We start from the raw sequence: 13,589 nt of genomic DNA, 5'->3' as shown, positions 1-13,589 counted from the left end.
ACCCCAAAGCTGCCACAAATGATTGGAGGATGCGGGAAGAACTGTGGATTACATCGGACTGTCTACCCCGCAGTTTTTGAGGACCAGTCATAGACAATTTTAGAGTGAAAAGTAAATTTTGTTTTCACTCGCATATAAGTCATTTAAATTTGGATTTTTTTCCCCTGGCTTCGAGACTCTCCCAAAGATCATTGCAGGAAGACACAACAAACTCCCTTTTCTGTCTCTCATGGACACACAATTGTTGTGAACTTTGGACTTGCGACGGCAAATACATAAAGGCCGCGGAACAGAGACACACTATGGGCTTATACACACACACAGCCACAAAAAAAATATACGCCACACATACACCCCCCTGTCCCCCAATCCAACGCCCTCGAGGTTAATCCCGTAGGGGTGATGAATGGATGGTCAGCGTCTGAGAGCTGCGGTCTTACCACCATGACCTTGAACTACCTTCCCTCTGTTGCTAAATATCTCGAGATGTATGTTGTAATATGTATATGTGCTTTGCTATGAAGGTTTTTTCTCACTCCGAACTGGGCCCCCTTAGGAGCCCAGTCTGGATTGTATTTTTTTACTCATCCTTCCGCAGCGTTGACCTTTTTCCCATCTTTTACGGGGCGCCTTATGGCGACCCATCAGCGTTCTTGTTCTCTAACGCTGTACACTGTTTGTCTAATCTTTAATCAATCAATCAATGTTTACTTATATAGCCCTAAATCACTAGTGTCTCAAAGGGCTGCACAAACCACTACGACATCCTCGGTAGGCCCACATAAGGGCAAGGAAAACTCACACCCAGTGGGACGTCGGTGACAATGATGACTATGAGAACCTTGGAGAGGAGGAAAGCAATGGATGTCGAGCGGGTCTAACATGATACTGTGAAAGTTCGATCCATAATGGATCCAACACAGTCGCGAGAGTCCAGTCCAAAGCGGATCCAACACAGCAGCAAGAGTCCCGTTCACAGCGGAGCCAGCAGGAAACCATCCCAAGCGGAGGCGGATCAGCAGCGCAGAGTGGTTTGTGCTGAAAACAAAGTTTCGTTGTACTTGTTGCAATGACAATAAAGACCTACCTACCTACCTACCTACCGACTAGGATGGTAGAAGGTGGGAATTGAACCAGCAACCCGCAGATTGCTGTTACGGCCACTCTCCCAACTCCGCCACGCCGTCCCAATTATATAATACGATGATGTGTTATACGTTAATATGTTAATCAATTCATGACCATTAGTCACAATAGAGAGTGTGAATGGTCACTTGGACTTCACATGGAGTTGTGAAAATACAAAAAAAAAAAAACTATTTGAGAAATCAGACTAATTTAGTTCATGGAAAGGTAGTGAGTGAATAATCACCATGGTGAGTGTACAGACTTCATCAGCAGCCACATTTTAGTTCTCAGAGACAGCAGCGTGTGTGACTCCAGGTGTGTTTTCCTGCAGCTGTTATTAATGATGTGCCTGTCTTCTCTATTGATTAGATTTTGAGTGTTGAAATAGATTTATTCCTGTCTGTGTGAATGATACGCCTCGTTATGTTGGCACCATTTTACACTCCCCTCCTCCCGATGCTTCTAATAATAGCCTGCCTTTTTCCTGCCCTCCAACAAGAGTTCATTTGTATATAGTTAAAATTAGTTAGACAGTAATAGTAATTGTTTCTCCTTGTTGTCATTCCTCTATTTTTTTCCCTTCCTTCCTCATATTTTTGGTACCCTACCATACTGTTTATTTCAGTCTCCCTGTTCATGTTGACTTTTATTATGTATCCTGTCCTTTAATTCCACCTGGTGTTATGTACATCGTATGGTTTGTAATAGGGATGCACCGAAATGAAAATTTGTGGCCGAAGCCGAATAAAATTTAAAAGCTTGGCCGAAGGCCGAATACCGAATAATGAATGCAGTTTTTCACAATTTTTTTATCCATCCATCCATCTTCTTCCGCTTATCCGAGGTCGGGTCGCGGGGGCAACAACCTAAGCAGGGAAACCCAGACTTCCCTTTCCCCAGCCACTTCGTCTAGCTCTTCCCGGGGGATCCCGAGGCGTTCCTAGGCCAGCTGGGAGACATAGTCTTCCCAACGTGTCCTGCGTCTTCCCCGTGGCCTCCTACCGGTCGGACGTGCCCTAAACACCTCCCTAGGGAGGCGTTCGGGTGGCATCCTGACCAGATGCCCGAACCACCTCATCTGGCTCCTCTCCATGTGGAGGAGCAGCGGCTTTACTTTTGAGTTCCTCCCGGATGGCAGAGCTTCTCACCCTATCTCTAAGGGAGAGACCCGCCACACGGCGGAGGAAACTCATTTCGGCCGCTTGTACCCGTGATCTTATCCTTTCGTTCATGAACCAAAGCTCATGACCATAGGTGAGGATGGGAACGTAGATTGACCGGTAAATTGAGAGCTTTGCCTTCCGGCTCAGCTCCTTCTTCACCACAACGGATCGGTACAACGTCCGCATTACTGAAGACGCCGCACCGATCCGCCTGTCGATCTCACGATCCACTCTTCCCCTACTCGTGAACAAGACTCCTAGGTACTTGAACTCCTCCACTTGGGGCAGGGTCTCCTCCCCAACCCGGAGATGGCATTCCACCCTTTTCCGGGCGAGAACCATGGACTCGGACTTGGAGGTGCTGATTCTCATTCCGGTCGCTTCACACTCGGCTGCGAACCGATCCAGTGAGAGCTGAAGATCCCATTCAGATGAAGCCATCAGGACCACATCATCTGCAAAAAGCAGAGACCTAATCCTGCGGTCACCAAACCGGAACCCCTCAACGCCTTGACTGCGCCTAGAAATTCTGTCCATAAAAGTTATGAACAGAATCGGTGACAAAGGACAGCCTTGGCGGAGTCCAACCCTCACTGGAAATGTGTCCGACTTACTGCCGGCAATGCGGCCCAAGCTCTGGCACTGATCGTACAGGGAGCGGACCGCCACAATAAGACAGTCCGATACCCCATACTCTCTGAGCACTCCCCACAGGACTTCCCGAGGGACATGGACGAATGCCTTCTCCAAGTCCACAAAGCAAATGTAGACTGGTTGGGCAAACTCCCATGCACCCTCAAGAACCCTGCCGAGAGTATAGAGCTGGTCCACAGTTCCATGACCAGGACGAAAACCACACTGTTCCTCCTGAATCCGAGGTTCGACCATCCGGCGTAGCCTCCTCTCCAGTACACCTGAATAAACCTGTCACATTATGCGTGGGAAAATGCATTTTTAGACAAATCCATTTGTGGCGGTTCCAGCACCACCACAAATGGATGGATGGTTGAGTTGTCTGAGCGGCTAGGAGAAACAGAGAATAACAAGCAGTAACAAAATGGATTAGAAAGGACTGATTTTAGAAAAAATAAATAAATAAATACCATTTTATAGCTTGGGACTTTCCGCGGGCCAGATTTTGGATGCTGGCGGGCCCGTGGGCCGTAGTTTTGGGACCATGACATTAAAACGGAAGAATGCACTTTGATTAATATTTACTGTACGTTACTGTACGCCCTACTTTTTTCACAGGATAAACATAATTTCACTAAAGCACAATTTTATAACCTTTTGACTGATATCTGATCGTTGGTTATTTGTGATTAATGTGAGTGTATTTGCCTGTTATTGTGCCCTCTCACTGTGTTGTTAAACAACCAGCTCCGTGTAGTCAGCTGTCCAGTGGAGCCTCCATGTCATTAATCACAGACCTAACACAGCGCATAACAGAGGTGAGCAGGCAGCAAGACCCACCAGGATGTACAGTAGCAGAAATGCCAACTTTTTACAATCCAAATTAGGGAGTGTTTTATTTTCCAGGGAGATTCAATCAATCAATCAATGTTTACTTATATAGCCCTAAATCACTAGTGTCTCAAAGGGCTGCACAAACCACCACGACATCCTCGGTAGGCCCACATAAGGGCAAGGAAAACTCACACCCAGTGGGACGTCGGTGACAATGATGACTATGAGAACCTTAGAGAGGAGGAAAGCAATGGATGTCGAGCGGGTCTAACATGATACTGTGAAAGTTCAATCCACAATGGATCCAACACAGTCCTGAGAGTCCAGTCCAAAGCGGATCCAACACAGCAGCGAGAGTCCCGTTCACAGCGGAGCCAGCAGAAAACCATCCCAAGCGGAGGCGGATCAGCAGCGCAGAGATGTCCCCAGCCGATACACAGGCAAGCAGTACATGGCCACCGGATCGGACCGGACCCCCTCCACAAGGGAGAGTGGGACATAGAAGAAAAAGAAAAGAAACGGCAGATCAACTGGTCTAAAAAGGGAGTCTATTTAAAGGCTAGAGTATACAAATGAGTTTTAAGGTGAGACTTAAATGCTTCTACTGAGGTGGCATCTCGAACTGTTACCGGGAGGACATTCCAGAGTACTGGAGCCCGAACGGAAAACGCTCTATAGCCCGCAGACTTTTTTTGGGCTTTGGGAATCACTAATAAGCCGGAGTCCTTTGAACGCAGATTTCTTGCCGGGACATATGGTACAATACAATCGGCAAGATAGGATGGAGCTAGACCGTGTAGTATTTTATACGTAAGTAGTAAAACCTTAAAGTCACATCTTAAGTGCACAGGAAGCCAGTGCAGGTGAGCCAGTACAGGCGTAATGTGATCAAACTTTCTTGTTCTTTTCAAAAGTCTAGCAGCCGCATTTTGTACCAACTGTAATCTTTTAATGCTAGACATGGGGAGACCCGAAAATAATACGTTACAGTAGTCGAGGCGAGACGTAACAAACGCATGGATAATGATCTCAGCGTCTTTAGTGGACAGAATGGAGCGAATTTTAGCGATATTACGGAGATGAAAGAAGGCCGTTTTAGTAACGCTTTTAATGTGTGCCTCAAAGGAGAGAGTTGGGTCGAAGATAATACCCAGATTCTTTACCGTGTCGCCTTGTTTAATTGTTTGGTTGTCAAATGTTAGAGTTGTATTATTAAATAGAGTTCGGTGTCTAGCAGGACCGATAATCAGCATTTCCGTTTTTTTGGCGTTGAGTTGCAAAAAGTTAGCGGACATCCATTGTTTAATTTCATTAAGACACGCCTCCAGCTGACTACAATCCGGCGTGTTGGTCAGCTTTAGGGGCATGTAGAGTTGGGTGTCATCAGCATAACAGTGAAAGCTAATACCGTATTTGCGTATGATGTCACCTAGCGGAAGCATGTAGATGCTGAAGAGTGCAGGGCCAAGGACCGAACCCTGGGGATTGAATTGTTTAAAACTACATTTGATATTAGACAATATTGTCAGTGTGTTTTTGATTGATTGTTTGATTGATACTTTTATTAGTAGATTGCACAGTTCAGCACATATTCCGTACAATTGACCACTAAATGGTAACACCCGAATAAGTTTTTCAACTTGTTCAAGTCGGGGTCCACGTTAATCAATTCATGGTAGAGTGTGTAGAGTCATTTTCAAAAGTAAGCCTATGCTTCAATTACGAATGGGTACACAATTCAGTATTTTCTAAAGGTACTGGTATTATTTCAATATCTGGGTATTGCTTTGTTGCAAGTGGTGTCTTGTCCGGTTGCAGACTTGGCACAAGCTTATGCACTTGGAGGACAAACAGGTGTACTCATAGCAGACTGCCTCTATGTATAGTCGGAATTTTCAATGCCAACAAAGCAAGCATGACTGTAAGGCTGGGAAGTATGGCCTTTTTTTAATATCTCTATTTTTAGGCCATGTCACGATACACAATATATATCTCAATATTTTGCCTTAGCCTTGAATGAACACTTGATGCATATAATCACAGCAGTATAATGATTCTATGTCTTTACATTAAAACATTCTTGTTCACACAGTATTATTATGTTCATTTTAGACTTTCATGCAGAGAGGGAAATCACAACTGAGTCAAATGACCAAAACAGTATTTATTAAACAGTTATTAAGCAGTGGCAAATACATTCATGTCATTTCAGAACAGAAAGTGCAAGATTTTCAGAGACATTTTAAAACAAGTGCCCTTTTGTGCATGATGTCACTAAGACATATCAAAACAACACTAAATTAAAGTGCACTTTTTGTACAGAACACCACTACAATAGTTTTAAACAAATAAATTGCACTTTTGTGCATGATGTCACACAAGATATTTCATCCATCCCATCCATCCATTTTTTACCGCTTATTCCCTTTTGGGGTCGCGGGGGGCGCTGGCGCCTATCTCAGCTACAATCGGGCGGAAGGCGGGGTACACCCTGGACAAGTCGCCACCTTATCGCAGGGCCAACACAGATAGACAGACAACATTCACACTCACATTAACAGAACATGCAAACTCCACACAGAAAGATCCCGAGCCTGGATTTGAACCCAGGACTGCAGGACCTTCATATTGTGAGGCAGACGCACTAACCCCTACTTCAATCACAGTCAAATAAAAATGAGCTGCGTAATAGGAAATTAAATAGTGTATGTCCTTCGCTATCTGGTAGGTTACTGTGGAAGTTATCTCCTTTTGGTGTTGACTATTTGTTTTCATACGGTGTTGATCTGGAAATGGTTGCCTCTGCATTTTGTTGGAGATGTTGACATACTGGGTTTCAAACACTCTTCATTGTCTTGCAGGTGACTTTTCAAATGATGCTACATATTAGCAGTGCTGCTATTTTTATAGCAATGCTTTTGCCACACACTTGACAAATTACGGTTGTCTGTTCAACATCTTCCCGCTTGAAGCCAAACCCCTGCCAGACGATGGGCCCTGTGCTGTTTTTCTTGGGAATTCATTCTTCCTTCATTTGTTACCAGATTTGCACCTTTATTTCTCTCGTATTACCTCTCACACCACAGCTAACGTAACCCATGCCACTACCTCTCTGCTACGCAAGGGCGTATACATATGTACAGTAAGAAGGTGCACTTGTTTTACGTCTCACAACAAAGAGTGAGAAGAGCCTATAGTGTAATGCCCGCAACTAAAAGCAACTGCGTGAGAAAGTATACTCCAATATCACGATATAGTCATTTTCTATATCGCACAGAGACAAACCCACAATATATCATGTATATCAGCCCTACATGACTGATAGAAAGCATTTAAAAGTAAGGATCCACTTTCCAAAAAGTGTAAACTCAATGCTAATGTACATTACATATGGCATATAGAGTTGGTCTGGATTAGTTTTCAACATCATCCCTCACTTGAAGCGTGAGTAAAGAATGGTGATTCCTCAATGTGAAAACTTTACAAGTCTGAAAGAGAAGGAAATAATTCAGTGTTATCTGTTCACAGATGCTATGTGGTGGTTGTTTGAGCAACATTTCAACAGAAGTGCAGCTGGAACATGTTAATACAGAAAGGGAGTGGATATTAACAGTAAATGACGAAGTAGATTAATAATCCATCATCATTTTGACAAAATACTAGAGTGGGAAATGAGACAATGTGTTACTGAATATGTCAGCAGCCAAATTAGGAGCATGTTTGCTTGCTTACTAATACAAGACAAGTTGTCTAGTATGTTTACTATCTTATTTAATGACAACATTCTTCTTTAATTGCAATAAGCTATATTTATGTTTAATGTTATGTTAATGTTTATGTTTAATGTTTAAAGCATTTAAGTCTCACCTTAAAACTCATTTGTATACTCTAGCCTTTAAATAGACTCCCTTTTTAGACCAGTTGATCTGCCGTTTCTTTTCTTTTTCTTCTATGTCCCACTCTCCCTTGTGGAGGGGGTCCGGTCCGATCCGGTGGCCATGTACTGCTTGCCTGTGTATCGGCTGGGGACATCTCTGCGCTGCTGATCCGCCTCCGCTTGGGATGGTTTCCTGCTGGCTCCGCTGTGAACGGGACTCTCGCTGCTGTGTTGGATCCGCTTTGGACTGGACTCTCGCGACTGTGTTGGATCCATTGTGGATTGAACTTTCACAGTATCATGTTAGACCCGCTCGACATCCATTGCTTTCCTCCTCTCCAAGGTTCTCATAGTCATTATTGTCACCGATGTCCCACTGGGTCATTATTGTCACCGATGTCCCACTGGGTGTGAGTTTTCCTTGCCCTTATGTAGGCCTACCGAGGATGTCGTGGTGGTTTGTGCAGCCCTTTGAGACACTAGTGATTTAGGGCTATATAAGTAAACATTGATTGATTGATTGATTGAATGTATCATAAGATTTTCTGTTAAAATAAAGCCAATAATGACATTTTTTTGTGGTCTAATTTATTTAAAAAAAGTATCAATATACATTTTAGTACCAACAAATTGTGTTTTAAACTGTAAATATTTCCGCCACGCATCCATGGTTCAAATTTCCTGGATTTATGGGCATCTTAAATACAAAAAACAGGTACTAATAGGTAAGAAACGTTGGTTTTGTACTGGGGTGCCCACACTTTTTCTGCAGGCAAGCTACTTTTCAATTGACCAACTCGAGGGGATCTACCTCATTCATATATATCCTTTATATTTATTTATTTATGAAAGAGACATTTTTGTAAACAAGTTAAATGTGTTTAATGATAATACAAGCATGTGTAACACATATAGATGTATTTCTTTCACAAAGACAAGAATATAAGTTGGTGTATTACCTGATTCTGATGACTTGCATTGATTGGAATCAGACAGTAATGATGATAACGCCCACATTTTCAAATGGAGGAGAAAAAAAAGTTGTCCTTTCTGTACAATACCACATGAAAGTGGTTGGTTTTTTGGCATCTAATTCATCCAGCTTCCATACACTTTACAAGAAAAACATTGGCGGCAAATTCCGTAGCTTGCTTGATTGACATTCACGGCACCCGAGGGTCTTGTGAGATGACGCTGGCTGCTGCCAGTTCATTATTATGAAAAAATGACAGAGAGGAAGGCGAGAAACACTTTTTATTTCAACAGACTTTCGCGCCGTCCCTTCCGTCAAAACTCTAAAGGCCGACTGCACATTTCCTATCTTCACAATAAAAGCCCTGCTTCATGCTGCCTGCGCTAACAAAATAAGAGTCTCAGAGAGCTGGCGTGCACAAGTGATGTGCACGCCAGCTTTCTGAGGGATCGCTTGTGCACGCCAGTTTTCCGAGACTCTGTATTTAGTTAGCGCAGGCAGCATGAAGCAGGGCTTTTATTGTGAAGATAGGAAATGTGCAGTCGGCCTTTAGAGTTTTGACGGAAGGTACGGCGCGAGAGTCTGTTGAAATAAAAAGTGTTTCTCGCCTTCCTCTCGGTCATATTTTCATAATAATGATCTTGCAGCAGCCAGCGTCATCTCACAAGACCCTCCGGTACCGTGAATGTCATTTATGTGACATCTTGGTGAAGATTGATGATCACTAATTTTTAGGTCTATTTTTTTTAAAAGCCTGGCTGGAGATCGACTGACACACCCCCCGCGGTCGACTGGTAGCTCGCGATCGACGTAATGGGCACCCCTGGTTTTGCATAATAGAACCCCTTTAATTACTTGTTTTTCACGCACGTGTACATAAGCATAGTATTAACAGATGATATTCTGCTTAAGAACTGTATTGTTGACATTTACCTTTTGTTCAATAGGAAGGGGAATTCCATGTACGGACACACCATGTTGAATACTGTGATGGGGGAATTCTGGACCCTGACGACATACTTAGTGATCTCGTCGAGGACAAGGACAAGGTAAGAACTTGTTTAGGTGAATGAAGCTAACATTAAGTCCTTTGTGCTTTATTGATTGAAAATGTTACAGTCCTAGAGCAAAACCAAAATGTTCCCACGGGAACTACTGACTACTGGTTCGCATGATGGAGATAGTCTGAAGCTGCTAATATTGAAGAGTAGTTCTATTTGTGATTAAAACAATGTTTTGTTAAGTAACAAATAGAGATGTCCGATAATATCGGCAGTCCGATATTCAGTCCAAGTGAATGCAAAGCATACTTGGTCAAAAGCCATACAGGTCACACTGAGGGTGGCCGTATAAACAACTTTAACACTGTTACAAATATGCGCCACACTGTGAACCAACACCAAACAAGAATGACAAACCCCCTACCTACACTGGTATGGCGTAGTAGGTAGAGCGGCCGCGCCAGAAAGCTGAGGGTTACAGGTTCACTTCCCACCTCTTGACATCCAAATCGCTGCCGTTGTGTCCGGTGCCGATCACACTGGTGAATGAATGATAGGTGGTGGTCAGAGGGGACGTAGGCGCAAACCAGCAGCCTCGCTTCCGTCAGTCTACCCCAGGGAAGCTGTGGCTACAAATGTAGCTTACCACCACTAGGTGTGAATGAATGATGGGTTCCTTTTTATGTGTGAGCGCTTTGAGTATCTAATAAAAGAAAAGCGTGATATAAAATCTAATCAATTATTACTATTTATTATTACATTTTGGGAGAACATCTGCACCGTAACACAACATAAACACAACAGAACAAATACCAGAACCCCTTGCAGCACTAACTCTTCCAGGACGCCACAATATCAGGGTTTCCCACACATTAATTTATTTGTGGCAGCCCGCCACGAAAGAATTACGGCCGCCACAAAAACAAAAAAACTATTTATATATATATATATATATATATATATATATATATATATATATATTTTTCCGGCTTTTGACTTGCTCGACCGCTCATAAAAGCAATGGGACTCTGTCTGTGAATGGAGCTTGTAATTACATATTTAAATATGTAAATATTATATAAATATGTACGTAAAGTGTTGTAAATATATTCCAACTCCGCCTTCTTCTTGGTCATCGCCCCCCCACCCCACCCTCCGCACTGCCCGACCACACCACCACAAATAGATGCCTGACCTGTGGGAAAAACACTGAATATACACCCCCCCGTTATTCCCTAACCCTAAACTCCGCCAACCCCAACCCCGCCCACCTTAACCTCCTCATGCTATCTCAGGGAGAGCATGTCCCAAATTCCATGCTGCTGTTTTGAGGCATGTTTAAAAAAAAAAAAAAAAAAGAACTTTGTGACATCAATAATAAATATGGCAGTGCTATGTTGGCATTTCTTTCCATAAGTTGAGTTGATTTATTTGGAAAACCTTGTTTAACATTGTTTAATGCATCCAGCGGGGCATCACAACAAAATTAGGCATTATAATGTGTTCATTCCACGACTGTATCTATCGGTATCGGTTGATATTGGAATCGGTAATTAAGAATTGGACAATATCGGATATCGCAAAAAAGCCATTATCGGACATCTCTAGTAACAAGTAACTATAGTAACTGGTAGTAACTAACCTGGAAACCTTTACTGACATATATTGAATCATAACTCATAGACATTTAAAGAATCAATCAATCCTTTTTTTTTTTTTTATTGTTGTTATTTTTTGTATTGATTCTACACTACTATTGCTTTTTGTGTGTCACTTTTGACATGGTTTTGTCATGGTTTACTTGCTTTTTTTTTTTTTTGGTGATTATTATTTTGTATTGATCAAGCCCTGTAATTATTACTTATTTTTTTCCTTTTTTAAGTGTCTACGGTGGACAGGGTCTCGGGAGGGGATCTTGTGATCACTTCCTGAGGATCTTTGATGCCGAGGAATATTCATCCATTTTGCTGTGGTTTGGTTAGCCTGCTGATCGTTAGCTGCAGCAGGATGGATGGATATATACACACATACAATATTTGGGTATCTCTTCTAAAATAATGTGTATACTGTAAATCTCGAGTTGTTAAAGTTCAAGTGCACTTCTCTCCTCAAGTGTGTATGTGAGTGTGTATGAGTGGATGTGTGCCTGTATGAAGGGTTTGCGTTTAATGTTTGATATCATTTTAACTGTAAAATCTAATAAAATATATTTGCAATGTAACTGGTAGTAACTGTAATGTGGTGTTGCGTTTAACTCAACACTCTGCACGTTTTGTTTAAAATAACGTTTAATATTGTATCTCACGATTCGGCTTGAAAATACATATTCTTGATGTAAAATTGCCAAATTTTCAACCATCTTGACTTTTTTTGTCGATTTAAAATAAAGTGTACGCATACGTATGGCTTGAGATGCCTTGAAAGCTTTTTTTTTTTTCTTAGCTTCAGTATAGCCTCACCAGCAATATGCTAATGTAACAGGTCTAACTTGCCTTTAGCTCTAAGCTTTACTATTAACGATCCACTTCTGGGCACCAACCCAATCTGAAGTATTTCCTGCCAAATCTTCCCCTCAGGAGTGTGTACTTTTATCCTTTCTTTTTTGGGTCTACATATTTTATCATATCATCGTTGGAATTTAGTAGATGGCCCCGTTAAGGGCCTTTTCACCCATTGCTAGGCAGTATAGAGCCATTGTGCTAGATCAGGGGTGGGCATTACGTCGATCGCGATCGACTGGTCGATCTCGGAGGGTGTGTCAGTCGATCTCAAGCCAGGCATTAAAAAATAGACATAAAAATGATCAATCATCAATCATACCAAGACTTCACTTTCGTCAGTTGTTTGACATTCTCGGCACCCGAGGATCTTGTGAGATGACGCTGGCTGCTGCCAGCTCATATTTAAGAAAAAAATCACTAACAGGGCGGACGCAGAGAAACACATTTTATTTCTAGAGACCTACTGTCAAAACTCTAAAGACCGACTGCACAGTTCCTGTCTTCACCATAAAAGACCTTTTTTATCCTGCCTGTGCTAACAAAATAAGAGTCTCAGAAAGCTAGCTTGTGCACGACAAGCTAGCAAGCTACGGAGTTTGATGCCAATGTATTTCTCCCCCGCCCTCAGCGACCGCTTTCTCACTTGCTTGCCCACCCGCACACTCACTGACGTCACTCACCTGCTGCCAGACATTAAAGGGCCACACACATATGCTACTCTCATAACAAAGTGTTTAAAAAGGAGTATGCAAGTTGGACAAATGAGATGCCAAATCCAACCACTTTCATGTGGTATTGAACAGAAAGGAGGACTTTTTTTTTCTTCCATTTGAAAATGCGGACGTTATCATCATTACTGTCTGATTCCAATCAATGCAAGTCATCAGAATGACACACGCAGCTACGGTATATTAATAAAACATAGCTGCTTACTGTTCTTTTTAGCATATTCAATAGCTTGGATCTTAAATCCTTCTGAAAAGCTCTTTATCTTCTTCCCTTTATGCGATTTGAAATTATTGAAATCAGCCTCCTCCATTTTGAAAATGATGACTGGAGAAGTGTCACTCGTGACGTGACGAGTTTGACCCGGTGGAAATTCCAGACATGCGCTTATAAAAATAATATTTTGCAAAACAAGTTTGACCCGCCGTTAATCCGGTAATGCTAGGCATGCGCTAATTATTTTGCGAAACGAGTTTGACCCGGCAGTAATTCTAGTCAGGCGCATACTATATACCCGGCGGCAACTCAAGGAAATACGGTATACCCTTTTCATTTTTTGTCTCTTTCTCTCATAGCTGCGTTCAGATGATATTCTGTGTCATCTGTAGTCTTGCCAACTGTCTTTCCTTCTCCTTAAACTCTTCATTTTTGAAAGATGGATTCCTCTTTAGCATTGTTTGCAGCTTGCAAAAGTTAAATGAATGAACAGGAAAGACAAAGACATACTTTTGAGTTTTTTGAAGCACACCCAAG

General features: G+C 42.4%; 1 protein-coding gene across 1 annotated transcript in view; it reads left to right on the top strand.

Annotated features, from left to right (window-relative positions):
* The window catches only part of LOC133564224 (partitioning defective 3 homolog B-like), a 405,625-nt gene that overhangs the window by 27,474 nt on the left and 364,562 nt on the right, over positions 1-13,589 (top strand). The window contains exon 3 of the mRNA XM_061918379.1: positions 9,556-9,657. Within this exon, the coding sequence (XP_061774363.1) occupies positions 9,556-9,657 (102 nt within the window). The remainder of the gene's footprint in view (positions 1-9,555; positions 9,658-13,589) is intronic.

The sequence above is a fragment of the Nerophis ophidion genome, linkage group LG13 (assembly GCF_033978795.1).
Source record: "Nerophis ophidion isolate RoL-2023_Sa linkage group LG13, RoL_Noph_v1.0, whole genome shotgun sequence".
In the NCBI taxonomy this organism is placed as follows: Eukaryota; Metazoa; Chordata; class Actinopteri; order Syngnathiformes; family Syngnathidae; genus Nerophis; species Nerophis ophidion.
This window is presented reverse-complemented; position numbering and strand designations above follow the sequence as displayed.